The sequence below is a fragment of the Mangifera indica genome, chromosome 7 (genome assembly GCF_011075055.1).
Source record: "Mangifera indica cultivar Alphonso chromosome 7, CATAS_Mindica_2.1, whole genome shotgun sequence".
In the NCBI taxonomy this organism is placed as follows: Eukaryota; Viridiplantae; Streptophyta; class Magnoliopsida; order Sapindales; family Anacardiaceae; genus Mangifera; species Mangifera indica.
In genome coordinates this window covers 19,357,046-19,380,481 of record NC_058143.1, presented here as the reverse complement: position 1 = coordinate 19,380,481, position 23,436 = coordinate 19,357,046, and the positions used below count along the sequence as shown (strand labels likewise).

General features: G+C 34.4%; 3 protein-coding genes across 4 annotated transcripts; all 3 read left to right on the top strand.

The window, feature by feature from the left end:
- Window positions 1-1,823: 1,823 nt before the first annotated feature.
- LOC123221025 (glyoxysomal fatty acid beta-oxidation multifunctional protein MFP-a-like) lies at window positions 1,824-8,897 on the top strand. 2 transcript variants are annotated; one of them, XM_044643691.1, is made up of 18 exons: window positions 1,824-2,046; window positions 3,252-3,323; window positions 3,451-3,516; window positions 3,602-3,655; window positions 3,734-3,801; window positions 3,876-3,957; window positions 5,110-5,165; window positions 5,277-5,579; window positions 5,669-5,755; window positions 6,227-6,401; window positions 6,483-6,604; window positions 6,702-6,865; window positions 6,943-7,197; window positions 7,306-7,427; window positions 7,536-7,657; window positions 7,765-7,897; window positions 7,982-8,120; window positions 8,520-8,897. In XM_044643691.1, coding segments are annotated over exons 1-18 (2,115 nt in total). In that variant the 5' UTR covers window positions 1,824-1,952; the 3' UTR covers window positions 8,521-8,897. The 2 variants fall into 2 exon arrangements, with proteins under 2 accessions (XP_044499626.1, XP_044499625.1); XM_044643690.1 differs by having other exon boundaries at window positions 1,825-2,046; window positions 7,749-7,897.
- A 2,551-nt stretch (window positions 8,898-11,448) lies between these two features.
- Window positions 11,449-13,882, top strand: LOC123221026 (bidirectional sugar transporter SWEET17-like). The gene is made up of 6 exons (XM_044643692.1): window positions 11,449-11,538; window positions 11,628-11,664; window positions 11,750-11,963; window positions 12,054-12,215; window positions 13,153-13,272; window positions 13,525-13,882. The coding sequence occupies exons 1-6, from the start codon at window positions 11,505-11,507 to the stop codon at window positions 13,666-13,668; spliced, it is 711 nt and encodes a 236-aa protein (XP_044499627.1). The 5' UTR covers window positions 11,449-11,504; the 3' UTR covers window positions 13,669-13,882.
- A 2,471-nt stretch (window positions 13,883-16,353) lies between these two features.
- LOC123221562 (peroxisomal fatty acid beta-oxidation multifunctional protein MFP2-like) lies at window positions 16,354-22,823 on the top strand. Its single transcript, XM_044644388.1, has 17 exons — window positions 16,354-16,390; window positions 16,509-16,574; window positions 16,658-16,711; window positions 16,812-16,879; window positions 16,964-17,045; window positions 18,112-18,167; window positions 18,279-18,619; window positions 18,667-18,733; window positions 18,977-19,151; window positions 19,276-19,397; window positions 19,506-19,669; window positions 19,746-20,000; window positions 20,106-20,227; window positions 20,713-20,834; window positions 20,931-21,079; window positions 22,026-22,170; window positions 22,657-22,823. The coding sequence occupies exons 1-17, from the start codon at window positions 16,354-16,356 to the stop codon at window positions 22,690-22,692; spliced, it is 2,061 nt and encodes a 686-aa protein (XP_044500323.1). The 3' UTR covers window positions 22,693-22,823.
- The last annotated feature ends 613 nt before the right edge of the window (window positions 22,824-23,436 follow it).

Sequence of the window (23,436 nt, the reverse complement as noted above, 5' to 3'; positions counted from 1 at the left end):
AAATTGAATGTTTTTTTTAATCAATGTTTTATACATATTAATGAAAATATATTATCACGTTGTTGGATAATTTTTAATTAAATATAGAAAAAGACACATAACATTTTTTTATAACGAGAAATCTCATTGCTTTAATTTGGATATATCTTTTTTTGTTTTAATCTGAATATATCAACAATTAAATTAAAAAATAACCTGTTTCTACATTAATTTATGAATATTTTGATTCATAAATTATTAAATTTATAATTAATGTAATAATACTAAAATATATTAACAAAAAAGTAAAGAAAGATAATTATAAAAAAAGGTATTGTTAAAATAAATATTAAATTTGATTAAAAAATAAATTTATTAAAAATTCGTCAAACAAAATTTTGATACAAATTTTTTTACGTATTTTAATTACTATCCCGACAACTTAAAGAACTGTGATCAACAACTAAAGAAGGAGGATAAAATTGGAATGTGTGATTACAACTTTGGAAATATCGATAACTCTTATCTTATTCTGCAAATATCATTTTTCCCTCTGAGACACGCTAATATACATCCCTTTCAGAAGTGTTATTCTACAGACTCGAATCAGAGAGTGAAACGTGGAATCAAAGAAATTATTTCTTCTAGACTATCAAACGTGGCTATTTGTTAAACAAACACGTTCGAGAAACAAATATTTAATAGGCTAGGCACTTATTTGCTCTTTGATTCCACTCGCTTCTGGACGCGTGGATACACGCCCTATCACCGTCGTTCAAGAATAACCATGTCAAGAAAAAATTTTAAAAAATCTATATAAAATACATAAATTTGGAGGTTAAACGAAAAGAAAATGCAGGCAATTATGTTAAAGAAGCCTTTAACAGTTGTACAGTAAGTGATATATGAATAATGAATAGACTATAACTCACCGAAGTTTTTGGTGAAAAAATAATATATAACATATATTAAAATAATAATTATTTTTTTTCCTTTTTAATTTGAAAAATTAATAATTTTTATTTCAAAATTAAATTTTAAAAAAATTCACTTTTCCCCTTAAGATATTAAACTTGAAATCTGACTACTTTCTTTGATGAACAACAACCCTCTTTTGACAAGGCAAATGATAGATGAAAACAAGAATTTTTTATCTTAATTGATGTCGTTGTCATCTAAATTTAGATAACGTTTCATTATTTAGACTGGATTACAAATGTTGTCTAACAAAATTTGGGGTAAAGTTATTGGCAGTTGTCTATGGGTGGAGAGATGAAGACAAAAAAAACCTAAGGATTTGGGGGTGGGGGAAGTCACTTTTTAAAACTAAAGTTTGGGATGAAATATTAATTCTTAAAATCTATAAGGGAAAATGAGATAAAATTATATATTTTTAATATTATTATTAAATGATAGTTTTATTTTTATGATTAATAACACTTTTAACAAAAATTTAAATATTAATGAAAATTTAAATTTTTTATTGGTTACAGATATTTTTTTAAAATTGAACTAAAACTTAAATAAAATAATATTACTTTACCCTCTATCGTATAGATGAAAACTCAACTATTCAGAAGAAAAATAAAAGCTAAGGTTGACTGTTTCAATCAAATTTATGAACATACCATTTATATTATTTATTATAAACAAATTTCACTTGATAAATTGTTAACAAATAAATAAAAAATTGACAACACATCAGACTGGGGGTGTGGGATTGGAATGTGTAACGCGTGTTGTTTACACCCCTTAAGCGAGAGTAAGCTTAGTCAGTAAATCCTCATCCGTATGACGTATATGCACACAACATTACAGTTGAGGAGCCTCATTAAAGTGAGTAACTGTCTCTCTTCCAGCGAACGAAGCTACATAATTCAGAGCAACAAAGCTCGAGGCTTCAAAATCTCATTGATCTGAACCAAACAGAAGAAAGTCTTCTGGAGTAAAATTTGCAGCGAAGAAAAGTCCAGATGGGGAAGGGAAGAACAACGATCGAAGTTGGAGCTGATGGGGTTGCTCTCATCACCATCGTCAATCCTCCTGTCAATTCTCTCTCTTTGGACGGTACTTTTTTTGTTTATATATATATTTTATTGTTCATTATTATTTTGAGGGTATGAATTTTTAGCCCATTTTCCTGTCGAACATGATCTGATGGTTGTTGGGCTGATGAATCTGTTGTGATCTGATGGGTAGGAGTGGCACAAGCTTGTGAAACACGGAGGCGAATTGAAATTTCAGAAGTGTGTTGATGATGTGGCAGTTGTAACATTTAATTTTCTGATTCCGACTATTTCATTCATTAAAGCTTGACTTATATTTTTGGTTGCAAAATTAGGCGGAGTGATATTGATAATGGTTTGGTTTCATGGACCAACAGTGGAATCTAGAATGGTTAGACTGTCGATTACTAGCTTAGCGAAAAAGAGGGTCAGAGTGAATTTAATATTTGACTCTAATTGAGTGATGTAATCATCTGAAATAACAACTTTTGGAGTGAAATTCTGTTAAGGGCAATACTATGTGCATCCATTTGAGTATACAAATGGATACATATTTATATATCATTATGTGATTAGACTTTTATTTTATTAGTAATTCAAAATCACTAAATCAAATGATAACACATACTAATGGTGTACTTATTTATATACTTTGACACTTATTTATATATTCAAAGTGAATACATATAGTTTTATTGTTATTTTAAATCCAGTTGTGGGAATTACAGAAAGATCAATTGTAATGTCTTAGTTGAGTAATCGGCCACTTCAAGTTCAAGATATTGTTCTATTTGGACACATTAGGAGCTCATATGCTATTTTAAATTTTTTTTGTTATTATTCCTAAGTGGTATAGGATGCTTATACATATTCAACATTTCTCTTATGCTTTATTGATGTGGGATTTGCTTAGAAGTGTTACATCATTTGAAGTCAACTTGAATGAGATGTAAGCTGGACATGATAACTTTGGTTTGAAAATCTATATTGAGAAGCATGTGTTCTAGATTTTTTAAATTATTAGACTGTTTGGTCATAGATTGAAATTGTGCAATTTACTGTTTGAAGAACTTCTAAGGTAATCCAGATGACTGATTAGACTTGAATCTCATTTGGAATTGTATCATGTGTCGCATTCTCTTTCTATTTTAGATAAGCTTTCAAAAGTCATAGTTCTAAGAATGCTTTGTTTATATTTTTGAATGAACACTGTATTCCTAATAAATGTGGTAAATTATCTAACTCATCTCTCTTTTCGCTCTCCAGTGTTAAGGAGCCTGAAAGAGAGTTATGACCAAGCCTTATGCAGAGACGATGTGAAGGCAATTGTTGTTACAGGTAAGTGAGTGGAGGACTGGAGATAATATAAGCTTATAATGAATTTTTTGATGAAATTTTCGTTCAGTATTGTCTAGCATTGTAGATGAATATGATATGAAGCTAATACCTTATGATATTGGAGCAGGAGCCAAGGGTAAGTTTTCTGGTGGCTTTGACATTTCCGGCTTTTCTGGAGTTCAAGAAGGAAAAGGTATGCTTTCTGTTTCACAGGGCTCTTTCTTCTGGTAATACTTCAAGTGAGCTCCTTCAGTGATATTTCTCTGATGTTTTCTCAGCGGAGCAGTCTGGTGGTTCTGTATCAATAGATATTCTAACTGACACTCTGGAAGGTATGTACCTAGTCTGCTCTTCATCTTCTGAATTGTACTTCTCTGCATTGACTATTAAACTGGTGCTTTGTCTTCCAGTTGCAAGAAAACCTTCAGTTGCTGCAATTGAGGGGCTTGCCTTCGGTGGAGGTTTAGAGATTGCAATGGTATGTTTCAGTTCCTTTGGTTGGTGCTGCTGCTAATAATTTTGTTTGATGATCTGATGATTTTGGTTTTTCAGGTCTGCCATGCACGGATATCAACCCCTACTGCACAGTTAGGCCTTCCTGAACTTCAACTAGGAATCATTCCTGGATTTGGAGGTATGCCTATTTAATTAAAATGCTGTATTTATGTTATTTAATTTTTTAAAGCATTTTAACATAGAATCAAAGCTTAAAATATTTTGATATGATGACCTTATTTTTTTTTTTCATTTTTTTGAAAATAAGTTATGAATGCTCTCTGCATCACCAATCTCTTTCTGTCATCTATTTGCTGAACTTTCTATCATTTTTAAGTATTAGTAGAATCTACTAATATAATATTTTGCTCTCAATTTTTAGGTGTGATGTTTGCAAAGTTATTTTGCCAATTCTTGTTTTTCTATAGAATATTGTAGATGATATGACTGAAAGAATTAGACTTGGATGTGTGAAATGGAGAATTTCGTTTGGACTGTTACTGAACCAACAAATGCATGTTAAGTTAAAGGAGATATCATGAAATCAAATCTATTAAAAATAGAAAAAAAAAATCAGACATGCTGCTACCAGCTTTTAATACATAACCCAAGTTTAAGGGGCAGAGTACCTAGAAGCTGATTCAGCAAAGTTGAGAGTTTTGGTAAATATGATTAACTATACAGCTAATGGACTATGTCGCAAATGCAGTTGGGCAAGGCGATAGTTATTTATCATTAACATGCAGATAGGAGAAAGTTAGCTGAGATAACTTGATGATTTGCTATTAAATGTGATATTTGTTCATTTCCTGATACCAAAAGGACAAGAGGAAGGTCAAACAAAAAAGAAATAATTTTTTTGGTGGGGGTTTGGTAGTGACACAAAATGGAAAAACTGTGTTCCCTTCTTTGTCCTTCCAAAATATCTTTTCTGATACTCTAGTCAAGATCTAGTTGTGAAGTTCTCTTAGAGAAGACCTAGTTGAATGATGGATGGATTGTATTACACATAAATTGGCAAATGTTATTCTTTAGACAATCTGGCTTGATGTGCAGATTGAAGCCTAGAGCCCATGTTGGATATAAGTTATAATGTAATGCACTAAATCAATAATAAATAATACATGGTTCCCGTCATTTTAAAAGAAAATTTGTTAAGCAATCACGAAGTCATTTTACAACTTTAGTAGGTGAAAAACAATTATAAGATATTGAATTTGACATGTTGATGTTGCTTAGTAATCAATAGGTTCCTCTGTATTTTCACTAAAATGCTTCTTAATTGTGTCAGGAACACAGCGACTTCCCCGTCTTGTTGGTATTACAAAGTCCCTTGAAATGATGTTGGTATGTTGTTGCTACTTCTTTGTCTTCCTTGAATACAAATTTAGTGTGCTTTGATGTGGTTGCTGTATGCATTTCAATTAACATCTCTCTATCATTCCTGCCTCCGAATAGACTTCAAAACCGGTTAAAGGGGAGGAAGCTCATGCTTTGGGCCTTGTAGATGCCTTGGTTGCACCCAATCAGTTGATAAGCACTGCACGTCAATGGGCCCTGGATATCTTGGAATGTAGAAGACCATGGGTTGCTACTCTTTACAAGACTGATAAGTTAGATCCCCTTGGGGAGGCAAGGGAAATATTCAAGTTTGCTAGGGTTCAGGCCAGGAAGCAGGCTCCAAATCTCAAACATCCAATAGTCTGCATTGATGTTGTTGAAGAGGGTGTGGTTTCCGGTCCTCGGGCTGGACTTTTGAAGGTCCTTTCCTAGTCCAACTTTTTTTTTTTCTGCTTCCTTCCAGTTGTTGCTAGAATGCAATTTTGTGACTATGGATTTTATTTGGGTAGGAAGCTGAAGCTTTCCAAGAACTTGTACATTCTGACACATGCAAAAGTTTGGTTCATATCTTCTTTGCTCAACGTGGAACCTCAAAGGTTTGAATGAAATTCACTACTGCTAGAAGAGATTTTTGTTCATCTGTATATGTTAGTATAATTTTCGGCCTTAAATTTGGGTTGTGTTGGAGGATTTTGAATTTTATTTTGAGTCTTTATTCCTTTTGCTTTTAGATTGCATAGTTTATGGGCATGTCTGACTTCAAGCTCAACCATGATGGATAAAAAAAGGAATGGCTTACGTTTTGATATATAGATTGGTATTTTGTGTTATTTGATTCTAAAAGAACTTGAAACTCATGACTCTCTAGTGATATGGATGAATTTCAATGCTTGCATTAGTTTTCTTTTACAATCTTAAGAAGCTTCGCCAGCAATGATTATAAGTTAAATTGCTCAACTATGTGTACTTACTTTGCCAGTTGCAATCTTACTTCAGTCCTAATAATGCCAACTATTAATGCTTTAACCTTTGAACTTCTCTGCCACTTGTCTCTTTCCAATGGATAGGTTCCTGGGGTAACTGATCTTGGCTTGATGCCACGACGAGTGAATAAGGTTGCAATTCTTGGTGGAGGATTAATGGGCTCTGGAATAGCTACTGCGTTGATTCTCAGTAATTATCCTGTGATTCTGAAAGAAGTAAATGGGAAGTTCTTGGAGGCTGGGATTAATAGAGTCAGAGGTCGGACCAGAGCCATGCTTTATCTAGTACTTTACTGCTGTATATGGCCATTCTCATTTAATTATTGTATTATCTTTTCAGCCAATCTGCAAAGCCGTCTCAAAAAAGGAAAAATGACTCAGGAAAAGTTTGACAAGACCATGTCTATCCTTAAGGGTACTTTGGACTATGAGAGCTTCAAAGATGTTGATATGGTCATTGAGGTACTGCAGTGTGCATACTGATTTACTGCAGTATTTGTTTGCCATCTTAAAGTTTGACATTTTATTTTATCAATTTGTTCTTGATGCTTTGAACCAGGCTGTTATTGAAAATGTTTCTTTGAAGCAACAAATTTTTGTTGATCTTGAAAAATATTGTCCACCACATTGCATACTTGCTAGTAACACTTCAACAATTGACTTGAATTTGATTGGTGAACGGACCAAGTCTCAACATCGGATCGTTGGAGCCCATTTCTTTAGGTAGTATTTTGTGAAAAATTGTCATTGCTTTTCAGCCTATATCTTGTCTCAACAGTTGACTTGTGCTTTTGATACAGTCCCGCTCATGTCATGCCACTTTTGGAAATTGTTCGTACTAATAAGACTTCTCCCCAAGTGATTGTGGACTTACTAGATATTGGGAAAAAGATAAAGAAGACTCCTGTTGTGGTCGGTAATTGCACAGGCTTTGCTGTCAACAGGATGTTCTTCCCATACACACAAGCTGCTTTATTGCTTGTTGAACGTGGAACAGATCCTTATCTGATTGATAGGGTGATTACCAAATTTGGAATGCCAATGGGTCCTTTCAGGTACCTAATTAATTTGCAAAATATGATTTGGTAATTTGTTCTCACTATTGTTTTTTAGAAATTTGATGTCACAATGAATGGGTTTGTATGTTCCATTTGTTTATCCAGATTGGCTGACCTTGTTGGTTTTGGAGTGGCAATTGCAACTGGCATGCAATTTATCGAGAATTTCCCTGAGCGAACGTATGGATCAATGATTATCCCAATCATGCAAGAGGATAAGAGAACAGGTAGAGTTTTGTTGAGTTCAATGAAGCTAGCAATTATCTCTAACCAAGATTTGTTTAACTTCTTACAATTTCTTTAAGTCTTTTGTATCTGATATACACTTATTTTAGGTGAAACCACCCGCAAAGGATTCTACTTGTATGATGATAAACGCAAAGTGAGACCGGATCCTGAACTAAAGAAATATGTTGAGAAGGCTCGGAGCATTTCTGGTGTTACCATTGACCCAAAGGTCACTCTTTCTCATCCCTTCTATCTATTTCTCTACTTGGGTATAAAATTTATCTTGTACTCACATTTTATGGGATCAAATTGGGATACAGTTTGCTAAATTATCAGAGAAGGACATTGTGGAGATGGTATTTTTCCCAGTGGTTAATGAAGCCTGTCGAGTATATGCTGAAGGAATTGCAGTCAAAGCTGCTGACCTTGATATTTCTGCTGTTATGGGCATGGGTTTTCCGCCTTACAGGTATGTAGTTTTATTGATTTAAGCGCACCCTTTCCAAACTCTATGGTATACTGGCTTTAATAAATGCTGTAATATCTTTACTAGGGGGGGTATCATGTTCTGGGCGGACTCTTTGGGGTCTAAGTACATCTATTCAAGTTTGGAGGAATGGTCAAAACTGTATGGAGAATTTTTCAAGCCTTGTGCCTTCTTGGCTGAAAGAGCTGCCAAGGGAGCTCCTCTGGTGGGTAATCTGAAATACTACCATTTCTTTAATTATCATTAAAATGACATGTCCATTAATTTTGATGCCATTCAGCCTATAAGTTTAAGAGGGTCAGTATGCCCAGGATCATCTGATGGGTTCTCTTAGTTTTAGGACAGCCAAACTTAAAGAGAAGTCATTGTTAAGTACTTGATTTCCGAATGGCTAATATTGTACCCATTTGTTTCCATTATGTAAATAAATCATAAAATTGGGATTCTTGACCCCTTTGATATCCTGTTTGTGCATGCTGTATGTCACAAAATTTACACCAAAATTCACAGCCATAGACTACTTAACTTTTACTGTCTTGTCGCTACAGTTTTGCCATATAATTCATATTAGCTTTATCTAATATCATTTGCGGGCTGTTTGCAGAGTGTCCCGGTGGAACAGACCAAGTCAAAATTATAAGCTTTACTTGCTCATTATGGTAGGCGTTGGTTGGGATCTTTGTTTCATGCATGCTGCTGTGTTGTACAACTCTGATGCTGTATCATATAGCTCTGGAGAAGCCAGATAATGTCGAGATAATAAAGTGATGTAAAGATGTTGAGAAAGTGGCCTGGACATCTCGGAATGTAGTCTCTATAGGCATTTCTTAAAGGCAAAATGTGTTACTTTCAGCTCTCACACTGTTATCCTTTTGCTGTCAACCCAAGAAAATATGTCTGTCCGTTAAAATCATCAGAGATATTTATGGGGCCACGGCCATTGCTGTAGTAACAGTATAAAGTGTGGAGACTATTTGTTGCATGATAATTGTTATATATACTCCAAACAAAAATCACAATCAACTTGTAGAAGGGATGACTTTGAAAACTATTGGAGCTGGGTGAGGACTCAATGTTGAGTCAAATAAAGTTTGAGATAATAAAATGTTGCAGAGATGTTCAGCAAATGAACGAAAATTGGAGGTTTGTTTATGCAGAAATTAGAGAGGATGGACCATATTGGCCTGATCCTTTATTATTCTACCCTGGAGGGTGCTTTTGAAGCAACCCGCTGATGCCCATTTTCAGTCTAATGCAGCTGGTTCTGCAACAGGAGTCAGGACCCATATGACAACAAAACCTTAAATCAAATTTATCAGCGATACCGATGGGGCCATCGTTGTGGTAATGTTATAAAGTGGGAAGATATTTTTCTTGAATAATAATTCTTAATAGAACTTTCTCCAAATAAAAACAACAATCAACTTGCCAAAAAAGATGACTTTGAAGGGACTAGAGATGGTCATCATAATGTTTCGACGGCCACCAGCCAACCGATGAAGAGTTGAATAAAGGGAAATATAATAAAGAGTAATGTCAAAATAGGTAAATAAAATTATTATTTAATTAAATATTATATTATCATTAATTTAAAATTATTTAATTATATGATAATATATTATTTATATATTTAAAAATGTATATAATTAAGTTTATTTTATAATAAAAATATGAATCATGAATCATGTTGATGGAAAGGTGACCATTAATTATTTGACTATGAGCAACTTGGACTAAAAGGCAGAAGTAGTTAGCCCTAAAAATATGAAAGAAATCATTGTTAGTTGAATCAATGTCCAAGAAATAAATAAAGCATGTGTTTTAAGATTAAAACTTACCCTATGGTGTTGAATAATATTAAATCAAAAATTTGGGTTTTCTATGGCTTGGAGTACACATGTCAAAATGTGTGGGCTCGACTTATAGTACGGTCCATACCCTTAAATTTAGCATGGTCCATCAGGGCTTGATTTGTAAAATTGTGTGATATGTGTTACTCGTGGGTTTGACATACCATATAAGAGGCTCAAAATTCAATCCAATATGGTCGCTTTGAATAAGACCTGTGGGCACAATTGAGCTATATTGAATACAACTCGTGAGCATAGTAAATCGTGTTGAATATGACTTGTGGGTATAATGGGCCACATTGAATATGACTCGTGGGCATAATGGGCCACGTTAAACACAATTTGTGAGCACAATAGGTCACAATTAATATGATTTGTGGGCACAATGGGCCACATTGAATATAACCCGTAAGCACAATGAGCCAAATTAAATTCAACTCAACATAGCTTATTGTCATGGCTAGTTTGAAGACTGGTAAGGGGCTTTGCCGACATAACCTACAAATTTTGGACATTGTTTGGAAATGAGATGGGTTGTGCTCGAATCTTATGGGAACGTTTATATCATTACAATACAATTTTTGAAACAAAAATTTTAAAAAGTATATTTTTTGCTAATTGAGTTTTTAAAAAGCTTACAGAGACATGACTTACCATACTGGGGTTAGTACCCCTAACGTTGAAAATTCACAAACTTTGGCATGTGTCATAACAGGTTATGCCAATTTTAGCCTCGTTGTTGGATCTATTTGAAACAATCAAATATTTATTCTAGAGAATAGATTGGATCCAAATTAAGTCAAGTTTAAACCTATTTTGAATTCAGATTTATTACATATAATATTATTGAAAATTATTAATTAAATAAATAATATCATCAAAAAATTGTTAACAAAATAAACAATATAACTAGATTAATAAGTGATATTATTAACAAAATAATCTATATCGTTAAATGAATAAATAAATAAATTTTAAAACTGAAACTTAAACTCAAAATAGATATATTTCTCTTTAATTTTCTGCCTACAGAATTTAAAAAAATTATTTATATCAAACTTTAATTATATCTACTAAGTTCATCATCATGTTTATAATTACTAACTATTATCAGTTAATTAGTAATTATGATACCCTTAGGTGAATCCCACATCGACAAAGCACGAGAGAGATGTTGATTTTGTCTATGTATCTCACATTGGTTAGTGGTGGGAGAATTTGATTGGTTAAATAGCCTGTGAGCTCCTTAATTGTTAAAACACGTTTTGGGTTACAAAGCCCAGAAGCAAACTTATGATGGACTGTGTGTCCAAAGTGAACAATATCTTGACAGTGGGCCGGGTTATTGGACATCATATAATGCCATTTTATTTTTTTAAAGATTTATACATGTAATACAATTTCATTATTGATAATTATAAAATTACATAAAAATTAATTTTTTTTAAGTGACGAGGAATCTTATTTGGTAGAGCTTGATTACATAAAAAGCAATATAGTTTTACAGCGTCATGTCCTCCACTACTTTCTGCCAGCAAAAAATTTCATGAAGATAAGCTACCTTATTCTATAATAATTCCATCGCATGCTACATTTTACAGCTTTTATATATATATATATATATATATATATATATATATATATATATATTTATTTATTTATTTATTTACAACAAACACTCAACCCAAAGACCCAGTCTCCAACATCGGAAATCTCTTCTCCTTTAGTTTTTGCCAAATATGGAAGACTTGAGCTTTTATCTTGGAGTCATAGGTGAGCATATTTATAAATATATTTCTGAATGTATAAGCAGATAAAGCATGCATACATGCTCATGCTTCTTTCTGAATTATATGTTGCAGGCAATGTTATTTCGGTGTTGGTGTTTCTTTCTCCAGCGTAAGCTCTTCATTTTAATCAAGCTTCTGTTGAACAATTGGAAGTTTTGGTGATTTTAATAATTCTGAACCTTCTGTGGATGCAGAAGAACGTTTTGGCGAATACTGAAGCACAAATCAACTGAGAACTTTGAAAGCCTTCCTTATATTTGTACATTGCTGAATTCTTCGCTATGGACTTACTATGGCATCATAAGACCTGGAGAATATCTTGTAGCCACTGTCAATGGTTTTGGCGCTTTGGTTGAAGCTGTCTTCGTCATTTTATTCCTCATATACGCTCCATCAAAACAGATCAGGGTAACTACTTACAATAATATTTCAATATCATAAAGAATCAATCTCCCTGGGAAATCCTTAAAAAAAAAAATTATCTTCTGGTTATTCCAGGACAGAACGGCCGTTCTTGTTGGGATCTTGGATGTGGGTTTTTTAGCAACGGCTATTCTCGTTACTCGGTTGGCTTTGCAAGGAGAGTTGCGTACTATCGCTTTAGGCTTCATCTGTGCAGGCCTCAATGTTGTTACGTATGCGTCGCCTCTTTCTGCCATGGTAATACTTTTCAGTCATCTATGTTGTTTTCCTTCAGGATATTCATTCAGATTTTGTTTTCTTATTTTATTTTAAGCTTGTATAATTGTTGTTGTTGGCTTATAAATCTGATAAGTCAACTTGCTTTGGTTTGCTTTTGAAGAAGCCTGCGATTAAAATAATGTAGAGGCCAACTTGGTTGCTTGTTAGATATACTAAAGAAATTTTTTTATAGCAAGTGCTTAGCAGCCATAACTGAAGTGATCGAGAGAAAGTGATTATTGGCTTCTGAAGAACACAGCCCATAAAACTGTTCGAGATTTAAATGAATTTTATTAAGTTTTTGGAGATTTTGAAAGTTGAAAAGTAAAAACGTGTTGATTGTTATGGAATTCAGGAGGTGAAAAAGTTTAAATTTAAGTTGAAATTCAATTTGATATATAATAAAGGACTCTTCTTATTTTTTGCAGCTCAATAATTTGAGTCACTTTTTTTCTCCTTCAATTTCTCTCGAGGGTTGGTATCTCTCTTACTATTGTACTGTATAGTATACTGAGATATAGACGTTGTTCAAATTCTTATACACCTGATAATAGGGTAAATCTAAGAATCAGCTGAAATTGGTGGCATTCTGCCATTCTTAAACATATTGGTCATTTTGTCACCTTAGAAACCCAAATAGCTGCAATCTGCCATCATCAGTTGGGGTGCGTCTAATAGGTGCTTTATTTGATTCTAACTGTTTCCATCTAGAGTTTTAGTATGATAAAACGTTTCAGTTTGGCTCAAATCCTTTGACAATATCTCGAATGAATTCTAGCTTAAACTATCTTATGTTCAAGTCTAGTTCGAACCAAATCCAACTCTTAAGACAACCTCATCAGTTTTCATTCATCAATTTTCTTCATTTTACATTATTGATTTGGTGATCCAGGTTTTTCTGTTTATGTGATTGCAGAAAACAGTGGTGACCACCAAGAGTGTGGAATACATGCCATTTTTGCTCTCGTTTTTCCTTTTTTTGAACGGTGGAATATGGGCTCTCTATGCCTTGCTTGTCGGCGATATCTTTCTTGGGGTAGGACCTTTTTTTTAATCGCAAGGTCACAATCCTGACAATTGTGTGATGAAGCTAAGAGGATTCCAAGACTGGGTCCTGGAAAAGGACTCAAAACCTCTCTTATGTTTCTTCCCAGACCATATCAAATTATGATTGTGTTGTGCAGTCTTCTCGTCCTCTTCTTCTCTCACCCACACGTTTAACTCATTTTCACCATTTTCATGGCTGAAATTAGTTAGTTGAATTGGTTAATCATGCTATATGATATAGGTGCCAAATGGAGCAGGATTTGTACTGGGAGCAGCCCAGCTTGTGCTCTATGCAATGTACAGAAACGGCAAGCCATCAAAGACTGCTGGGAATGCATTAGAAGAAGGAACCCGACAGGAACCTCTACTTGTTTCCTCCTCGTAGAAATCAGCATTTGCATATTATCATGAAGAGCTAGCAGAGAAACCCTATATACCTGAATTTCTGAAGGTTTAAATTGGTAGTTGACAAGAGAGGTAAATCCAGGTTTACACGTATAATTTGGAGACTGTTCAACTTTTGTCACTCTGAGAAATCTTGTCATTCGCTAGATGAAAATGCTTGCAGGCTTGTGCATTCCCTTCTGTATCGTCATTAATGTCCATGCAAGGTAAGAAATGAAGGTTTTGTACTTAATCTAAACTATAAAACACACTTTAATTACAATTTTAGGTCAAATATATATTCGCTTTAGTTATGGGGATAAAATTCTTCCTCAAATCACTCGAAGATTCGACTCTCAGCGGCGACCAGCGATTACTAAGCAAGTTTCATTCCAGCCCGCAACGGGTAGGATGGGCCTGAGCATAATATTTTTCTTCTGGAAGTCTCAAAACAGGAAACAAGACACAATAATCATACGACATTAAATAAATGTTTTCTATTGTCAGGGAATTATCTTCTCAAATTCGACAATCAAATTTGAATAGAGGTTTAAACACCAGAAATAAATTGAGAAGTTTTTCTATATGATAGTGTTAGACGCATACGTCCGAATGTATATACTTTTGTTAAAATTAGGTCGGCATCATGTTGAAAAAATTTTATTTGGAAGAATGATTCATCGGCCTTAAACTTCAGCCATTGTCAGTTTTTCCAGCTAGTTACCACCCACCATAAACGCACAATCAAGTTTTGGAAAAGGAGATTTCAGTTCTTTTTTATCATTATTTTATGTTTTAAGTGTTCTTCAGGTAGTTTGTAGATGGAAGGAACCTGCATTGACATCGTCTTAAATACCCTTAACAACAAACTCATAATCAATCAGCACGGACCAAGCTCGGGGCTTCTTAATCTCATTGCACCTTACAGAAACACATACTACAGAACTTAAAAAAATAAATAAAGGGTAAAATTTACAGTAAAGAGAAAAGCCAGATGGGTAAGTGAAGTTTTAGAAATATTTATTTCTTATATAATAGCATATATTAATAATCAAATATATGCATTATCCGACTTCGAAGTTTTGGATAATTTCATTATTATTGAAGTTTAGGCGCACTTCATTAAGATTATCATTAATAGTATAATAAAATAGATATACGTTATCTAGCTCTGCTGAGATTTCTGTGTAGAGACTAGAGAACAAAACAGCAGCGGCAATGTGGCCTAATAAACCAGCGACTTTGGACTACCTAAACAGCAGCAAAACCAGTCTAAACCAGCGGCAGCTTTATAAACCGGCTCCTTGCTCGCCGTCAGGCGTCGCCATCTTGTCCACCCGAACTTGGCCCACTTCGGCCGCTGTTTATTTTTTCAGCCACCTCATAAAAATAATGAGACTGTTAACAATCTGAGTATGTTTGATTCTGATTATAGTCAGTGGGATAAAAATCTTGATTTTAAAATGAGATTTTAAGTCTTTTATCATTAGTTTAAGTTCATGCAAAAGTGTTTCCAGGTGGTCGTACATCTGCCTTCCATTTTCTGAAAGCAAAACTGAAGCGTGCAAATTGCTGAACGTCCTCTGCACATTCTGCTAGAAAAAAACAAAATGAGACTGCACGTTGGACGAGATAAAAGAAGTGATAGTCTCTTCAAAATTAACGTCAAGTAGACTCAGGCATAGTTCACACGAACACAGCTTGAGTCTTCTCACTTTCACTGCACCTAATAGAACAAACGATTGAGAAAAGCCAGATGGGTAAGGGAAGAACAACGACTGAGGTTGGAGTTGATGGAGTTGCTCTCATCACCATCATCAATCCTCCTGTCAATTCTCTCTCTTGTGATGGTTCCTGCTGATCACTATTTCTAAGTTAAATTTCTGTTCTTTTATCAGTTTTATTAGTACTATTATTCTAAAATATAATTTCACGAGTATCGCTTGAACCCATTTTTATGTTTTTAGGTTATTGTTTTTGTTGTTATATGATGTGCAAGCTTGTTTTTCACAAGGCATTGATATATCAAAAGTTTGGTGATAATGTGTCCGTTGTTTTAACAATAAGTTCCTGTATATTTCATTGAAACTAAACTTTCTTTTTCTTTTGCCTTCTAGGCCAAGCGGAGTAGTGTTGATAATGATTTAGTTTAATAGTACCAATGGTAGAATTGAGACGAGTTTGGAGTGATGATCTTTAACTTTGAGAAAAGAGGGTGCAATGTGAATTTAGTATTAGACTCTGGTTGAGTAAGCATATGAAATTATCATGTTGGAGTGAAAATTTTTCTGAAATCCATTTGTGGGAATTACATAGAGATCAATATAAGTCAGCCTGATTAAGGTGCAGCCTGCACACGCCAACTTTCGGTTAAGGGTTTACAATGATAGAAGCATGCGTTCTGAGTTTCTTTTTGTTGAATTTCTAAACTGGTTGGTGGAAGAGTGATTGTGAACTTTACTGTTTGAAGAGCCTCTATTGTAATCCAAGTGATTAATTAGAATTGAATCTAATTTGGAATTGTACCATTTCTGGAATTCTGCGTCTAGTTCAAATAGGCTTTCAGAAGTCATTGTTGTAAAAATGTTTATTAATGTTTTTTAAAGAAGGCTGTAGTTCTAATAAATTTGGTAAATTTGTCCTCTCCGCAGTTTTTTGGAGCCTGCTAGAAAATTATGACAACGCCATGTGCAGAGATGATGTGAAGGCACTTGTTATTACAGGTAAATGAGTGGAGATAATACAACTTATAATGAAAGGTTCGATGACATATGCATTCAATATTTGTCTAGCAATTTAGATGATTATAATAGAGGGTAGTATCTCATGTTATTCAAGCAGGAGCCAAGGGTAAGTTTTGTGGTGGCTTTGACATTGCAAGTGTTTCTGGATATCGAGGAGGAAAGCGTATGTTTTCTGTTTCACTGGTCTCTTTCTTCTGGTAACATCAGTTGAGCTCCTTTGGCGACTTTTTTGTTACATGTTCTCAGGAGAGCTGTCATTTGATGCTAAATCAGTAGAGATTCTAACTGACACTCTAGAAGGTAAGTACTTCGATTGCAGTTTTGTATTTTACCAAGAGACACTTCCCTGCTGAATTGTCCTCCCCTATGTTGACTATTTAACCAGTGCTTTGTTTTCCAGCTGCAAGAAAACCTTCAGTTGCTGCCATTGAGGGATTTGCTTTGGGTGGAGGAATAGAGATTGCAATGGTAAGTGCCAGTTCTTTTGGGATTGACGCTATTGTTCATAATTCTGTTTGATGATCTTATATTCTTATGATTCCGGTTTGTCAGGTATGCAATGCACTGATAGCAGCCCCCAGTGCACAGTTAGGCCTTACTGAACTAACACTAGGAGTTATTCCTGGATTTGGAGGTGTGTCTATATAATCTGAATGCAATGTTTATGTTATTTAATTCATTGATAACACTGTAATCAGAGTTCAGGCAATTAAAGTTTAAAAAGTTTTGATATGACGATTCTTTCTTTAAAGAAACCAAATCCGCATATATAATCTGTCTGTGTTCAACCTGGTGAACTTTGTTTCTTTTCTAATATATATAGAAGCTTCTGATTTAAATTGCTGATTTTTGTAGATATCATAGAAGATTGTAGATCATATACTGAAAGAATTAGACTTGGATGCGTCAAAACGAAGAATTTCTTCTGGACTGCTGGTTCAGTAGCAGTCCGGAAGAAAAACATTGGAATGTTGAATTGAAGGAAGATATTATGAATTGGAATCTATTAAGTATAGAAAAACATTGCCAATATACTGCCACTGCCTTTTCTATATATAATGTTGGGTGTCTATGGAGCGTAGTACCTAGAAATTGATTCAACTATACTGAAAATTTTAATAAAAATGAATAATTACACGGCAAATGATGGACTACGTAATAATATAGCTGGGTAAATTTTAAGGTGCAGATTGAGGAAGTTCGCTTAGACTACTTAATGAAATGTGATAATTGTTCAATGCCTATTACCATTTGGAACAAGAGGACGGTCTAACAAGAAAGAAACAATTTCTTAGGGTGGTGATTTGATCGGGACTTGTAAAATTGAAAAACTATGGTCCCTTGTTTGTCAATCTGAAATATTTTTCCTGATACTTCAGTCAAGATCTAGTTGTGAAGTTGCACTCTAGAAGAGCTAGTTGAATGACGGATGAACAGTATAGACATAAGTTGGCAAAATTATGTTCTTCAGACAGTTTGGCTTGATTTGCAGGCTGAAGTCAAGAGCCCATGTTTGGATTTTTGTCTTAATGCCGTTCATGTTTGTACACATCAACCTTAAATGAACAATTGAATAATGCATGATTCTTTCTTAAATAATTGCCAAAGTCATTTTACGACAAGAAGGTAAATTACAATCATGAAATATTGAATTTGACATGTTAATGTTGTTTAATAATCAATGGTTTCCTTTGTCTCAGGAACACAGCGACTTCCACGTCTTGTTGGTATTACAAAGTCCCTTGAAATGATGTTGGTATGTTTTGGCTGCTTCTTTCTCTTGCTTGAATTTAAAGTTTGGTGTGCTGTGATAATGTTGCTGTATGCTTTTCAATTTACATCTCTTTATCCTTTCTGCACCAAATAGACTTCAAAACTAGTTAAAGGGGAGGAAGCTCATGATTTGGGTCTAGTAGATGCCGTTGTTGCACCTGATCAGTTGATAAGCACTGCACGTCGGTGGGCTCTGAAGTGTCAAAGACCATGGGTTTCGACTCTTTACAGGACTGATAAGTTAGAGCCCCTCAGGGAGGCAAGGAAAATATTCAAGCTTGCGCGGGCTCAGGCAAGGAAGCGAACTCCAAATCTCAAACATCCAGCGGTTTGCATTAATGTTATTGAAGAAGGTGTGGTATCTGGTCCTCGGGTTGGACTTTTGAAGGTCCTTACATGCTCCAAATTTTCTTTCCTTCCCTCCAGTTGTCATTAGCAAGCAACTCTGTGACAACGGTTGTTACTTTGGCAGGAAGCTGAAGCTTTGTAATCTCTGACACCAGCAAAAGTTTGGTTCATATCTTCTTTGCTCAACGTGGAACCTCAAAGGTTTGAATGAAATTTTGCTTCAGGATTGGTTTTTGTTCATCTGTAGATGTTAGCATATTTATATTTATAGGCATTTTGTGTTATATAGTTTGCAAATGAACCTGAAAATCATGACTTCAAAGAGATTATAAATGACTTTCAATGCCTGAACCATTTTACATGTACAATGGCAAGGACTACTGTCTAGTGGCTATTGATGCCTTAACCTTCTCACTTCATTAGTCATCTCTTACCAACGGACAGGTTCCCAGTATAACTGATCTTGGTTTGACGCCACGGCAAGTGAATAAGGTTGCAATTCTTGGCGGAGGACTAATGGGCTCTGGAATAGCTACTGCATTCATTCTTTGTAATTTTCCGGTGGTTCTTAAAGAAGTAAAAGTGAAGATCCTGGCAGCTGGGATCTATAAAGCCAGAGGTGGAACCAGAGCCATTCTTTTCATTGTACATAACTGTAATATAGGACAAGTCACATTTTAATTTGCTTTATAGATCTCATTCATTTATGAAGTAATATATCTCATTGTATAATATTTTTTCAGCAAATCTGCAAGGCCATCTCAAGACAGGACAAATGACTCAGGAAAAGTTGGACAAGGCCATGTCTCTTCTTGAAGGTGCTTTGGACTATGACAGCTTCAAAGAGGTTGATATGGTCATAGAGGTATTGCAGAGTGCATGCTGATTTACTTCAGCTATTTGTTTATGGATTTTTATATCAAAGTTTGACAAAATGTTCTCTTTTGAATTTGTACTTAATGCTTCCAATCAGGCTGTTACTGAAAATGTTTCTTCGAAGAAAAAAATTTTTGCTGATCTTGAAAAACATTGTCCACCACATTGCATACTTGTAAGTAACACTTCCACGATTGACTTGAATTCGATTGGCGAGCGTACGAAGTCCCAGGATCGGATTGTTGGAGCCCATTTCTGCGGGTAGCATTTTTTGTAAACTTGTCATTGCTTTTCAGCCTGCACTTGGCTCAACAGTTGTCTTGTGCTTTCGATGCAGTCCGGCTCACGCCACGCATTTCTTGGAAATTGTTCGTACCAATAGGACTTCTCCGCAAGTGATCGTGGACTTGCTAGACATTTGTAAAAGGATGAAGAAGGCTCCAGTTGTGGTCTGTAATTGCACAGGTTTTGCTGTCAACAGGATGTTCTTCCCTTACACAATGGCTGCTTTTTTGCTTGTTGAACATGGAACAGATCTGTATAGAATCGATAGGGCCATTACCAAATTTGGAATGCCAATGGGTCCTTTCAGGTTTAGTTTGTAAATTACGATCTGGTAATTGTGTTCTCAAAGCTTGCTGTTTAGAAGTTTTACGTCAAAATGAATGGATTTTTTGTGTTTCATTTATTTATGCAGATTGACTGACCTTGTTGGTTTTGGAGTGGCAATGGCAACTGGCCTGCGATTTCTTGAGAATTTCCCTGAGAGGACCTATAAATCAATGCTTGTCCCGATCATGCAAGAGGATCATAAAGGAGGTAGATTTTTTGTTGAAATCCTTGGAGCCAACAATTGGTCTCTAGGCTCTAGCCAAGATTTAATTCAGTTTTTGGGTTGATTTTTGTAATATTCTAGTAAGATAGTCTCACTCACTAATAAAATATTATTCACTTTAAACATATAATCTCACAATTTAGGAATTTATTAGTTATCTTATTATAGACTAAAGAATCTCAAACATTTTCAATTATTTATGTTATCTTCAATTATTATCTCAAATGACATAACTTATCTCTTGTGTTTTGTCACGCTTTTAACGTAATGTTCGATATGATTTTATTTTTAAGCTTTATAACCTAAAATACATAATGACAATTTAAGAGTTTACAAATTATTTAACAAATAATCTCTTATCATTTATGAATAATACGGGATACTCAAACATATTTTTCATCTTTACAGTACTTTCTGCCTATGTAAGATTTGCCTGTGAGTTTTCGTATCTAATATGCAGTTATTTTAGGTGAAACCACAGGCAAAGGATTCTACTTGTATGATGATAAAGGCAAAGCTAGACCAGATCCTGAACTAAAGAAATACATTGAGCAGGCTAGGAGCATTTCTGGTGTTACCATTGACCCAAAGGTCACTCTCTCTTACCCCTCATTTCAATTTCTCTATAAACAAGGGACAATATTTTTATCCTGCACTCACATTTAGCGGGATTAAATTGGAATCCAGTTTTGTAAATTTTCAGAGGAGGACATTGTGGAGATGATATTCTTCCCAGTGGTTAATGAAGCCTGTCGACTCTTAGCCGAAGGTATTGCAGTCAAAGCAGCCGACCTTGATGTTGCTGCTGTTATGGGCCTGGGCTTCCCAGCTTACAGGTTTGTAATTTTATTTATTAAGGTGTTCACTTTCCTAAATGGCTAAGTCCATAGAGACGGGAAATTAATTAAAATAAGTAAAATTTTAAGCGTTTATATATTTTTAGGTCATTCTAGAAAAGTTTTACTAAAATAAGTAAACTGTAATTTTTTTACCTTTATGTTGAAAAATCAAGTAAAAATATTTTTTTTGAGAATGTGCGTCAATTTATGGTGGTTACGATGGTGGGTAGGGATTTTACAGTAACACCCTAAATATGTCGAATAATGTATATAGATATTTTTGAATGTTTCGAACGCTTAAAATGATGTAGTTTCGATGTTAATAGATGTCTGGAAGTGTAGCCATTAAGAGACAAAAGTGCACAAATTTACAGTGCTGCGCAAATCGCGCTAACTGCGCTAACACTGTTCAACTGCACAAACCGTTTGTAAAATCGCTCAAAAATCCTATTCACAGACTATGATATCTACTTTTGCGTGATGCGAACAATATTTACGCAATATAAACAGTATTTATGCGATTTGCGCGACACTGTAAATTTGCGCAGTTTGCGCGACATTGTAAATTTACGCGCTTTGGTCTCTCAACGGTTACACTTCCAGACGTCCATTAACATCGAAACTATATCATTTTAAGCATTCAAAACATTCAAAAATATTCATATACATAATTCGACATATTTAGGGTTTCACTGTAAAATCTCTACTCACCGTCGTAACCACTATAAACCGACGCACATTTTTAAAAAAAATATTTTTACTTGGTTTTTCAACATAAGGGTAAAAGGGTAAAAAAAAATACGATTTGTTTATTTTGATAAAACTTTTCTAGGGTGACCTAAAAATGTATAAACGCTTAAAATTTTACTTATTTTAATTAATTACCAATAGAATACAGGCTCTAACTATAATAAGCTGCAATTTTTATTTTTTTTTCAATCAGGGGAGGAATCATGTTCTGGGCGGACTCTCTGGCATCCAAATACATTTATTCAGTATTGGTAGAATGGTCAAAGCCAAAGGTGTATGGAGAATTTTTCAAGCCCTGTGGCTTCTTGGCTGAAAAAGCTTCAAATGGGGCTCCTCTGGTGGGTAGTAGTCGGAAACTGTTAAACTCTTGTCATTATGGTCAAACTGATGAATTTGTTAGTTCTCGTGTCATGATTCCTAAAAGATATTAGTGCATTCTATACAGGACTTCAATTAAATCAAGTTAACTCGAGTATTATTAGCATCGAGCTCAGTTCAATGAAATAGATACATGACTTAAACTTAATTCTATAAATTACATAAAACTTTAAAACTTATTTATTTTTTAATTACTCTTATATTCAGAGTTCGATATTGAGCTCAGTTTATTGATATTAGATAACTTAGTTAAGCTTGCAAACTTACCAAATTGAATAACAACCTATTCGAACTTTGCTTGAGCTTGGCACAACAATTACCAAGCGGCTCATCTGGATTGTAGCCATAATTCTAAATTTCATAAAGTGGACCTCCAAATTTTAACTCTAATTTTATCTTGTAATTTGTTTTAGCTTCGTTAATAACGTTAGTGCTAAATGCTGCAGAGTGCTCCGGTGGAACAGGCCAAATCAAAATTATAAGCTTGAGGTGTAGATCTGTGCTCATTGCATGCTCCATTCTACAATTCCGTCTCTGTATAATGTTGCTCAGAAGTGGCCAAAATAGTGTTGCAAATATGTTTAGAAAATGGCGTGGACCTCACTAAAATTAATCTCCGTATGCATTCTTAGAAGTTAAAATGCAAAATATTTATTTTACCGCGTGAGCTCTCAGGGTCTGTGCTTTTGCTGGCAACCCAAAATACAGTGACTGATAAAGGAAAAAAGGAAACCACTTGGGCCAAAAAAAAAGGAGAGGACCCCTGATAATACAGCTGTGGTGTATCATTATCAGATATTAATTGGGCCATTGTGCATTAATGGTAAAAAGTGGACTTGCTTGTAAACACATAGAGATTTGATCTGTGCCCAACTGAATTCAAAACAATCACATTATTGGGGTCGAGTTTGATACATTTAAATTATCAAAAAAATATTATTAACAAGTATATTTTTTTTGTACAAAAACATCAACATAATAAAAGAGTTCGAATTAAGTTAAACTCGAGTTAAAAATTCTTTAATTCAAACTTTGTCAATTTAATTTAAAGATCAAATTGAGCTTGAATAGCTCGAAACGAATCCACCTTAATATATATTATGTGTTATATTATAATACATGCATAAGAGAGGAATATTGTGCTAACTAGAGCTACGTAGATCCAAGAGTTTATTTTCTTGATCTTAACCCATTTAAAGTGAAGGTGCTTCGTTTGGATTAAAAGT

Excerpts from the sequence above, each read along its gene's own strand:
- LOC123221025 (XM_044643690.1), top strand. The coding sequence starts at position 1,953 with ATGGGGAAGGGAAGAACAACGATCGAAGTTGGAGCTGATGGGGTTGCT. Across the intron at positions 3,324-3,450 it reads GAAGGCAATTGTTGTTACAG|GAGCCAAGGGTAAGTTTTCT; the intron begins GTAAGTGAGTGG and ends ATATTGGAGCAG. Across the intron at positions 8,121-8,519 it reads CTGCCAAGGGAGCTCCTCTG|AGTGTCCCGGTGGAACAGAC; the intron begins GTGGGTAATCTG and ends GGCTGTTTGCAG.
- LOC123221026 (XM_044643692.1), top strand. The coding sequence starts at position 11,505 with ATGGAAGACTTGAGCTTTTATCTTGGAGTCATAG. Across the intron at positions 11,539-11,627 it reads CTTTTATCTTGGAGTCATAG|GCAATGTTATTTCGGTGTTG; the intron begins GTGAGCATATTT and ends TATATGTTGCAG. Across the intron at positions 13,273-13,524 it reads TCGGCGATATCTTTCTTGGG|GTGCCAAATGGAGCAGGATT; the intron begins GTAGGACCTTTT and ends TATATGATATAG.
- LOC123221562 (XM_044644388.1), top strand. The coding sequence starts at position 16,354 with ATGTGCAGAGATGATGTGAAGGCACTTGTTATTACAG. Across the intron at positions 19,152-19,275 it reads TGGGATCTATAAAGCCAGAG|CAAATCTGCAAGGCCATCTC; the intron begins GTGGAACCAGAG and ends ATATTTTTTCAG. Across the intron at positions 20,835-20,930 it reads GTGTTACCATTGACCCAAAG|TTTTGTAAATTTTCAGAGGA; the intron begins GTCACTCTCTCT and ends ATTGGAATCCAG.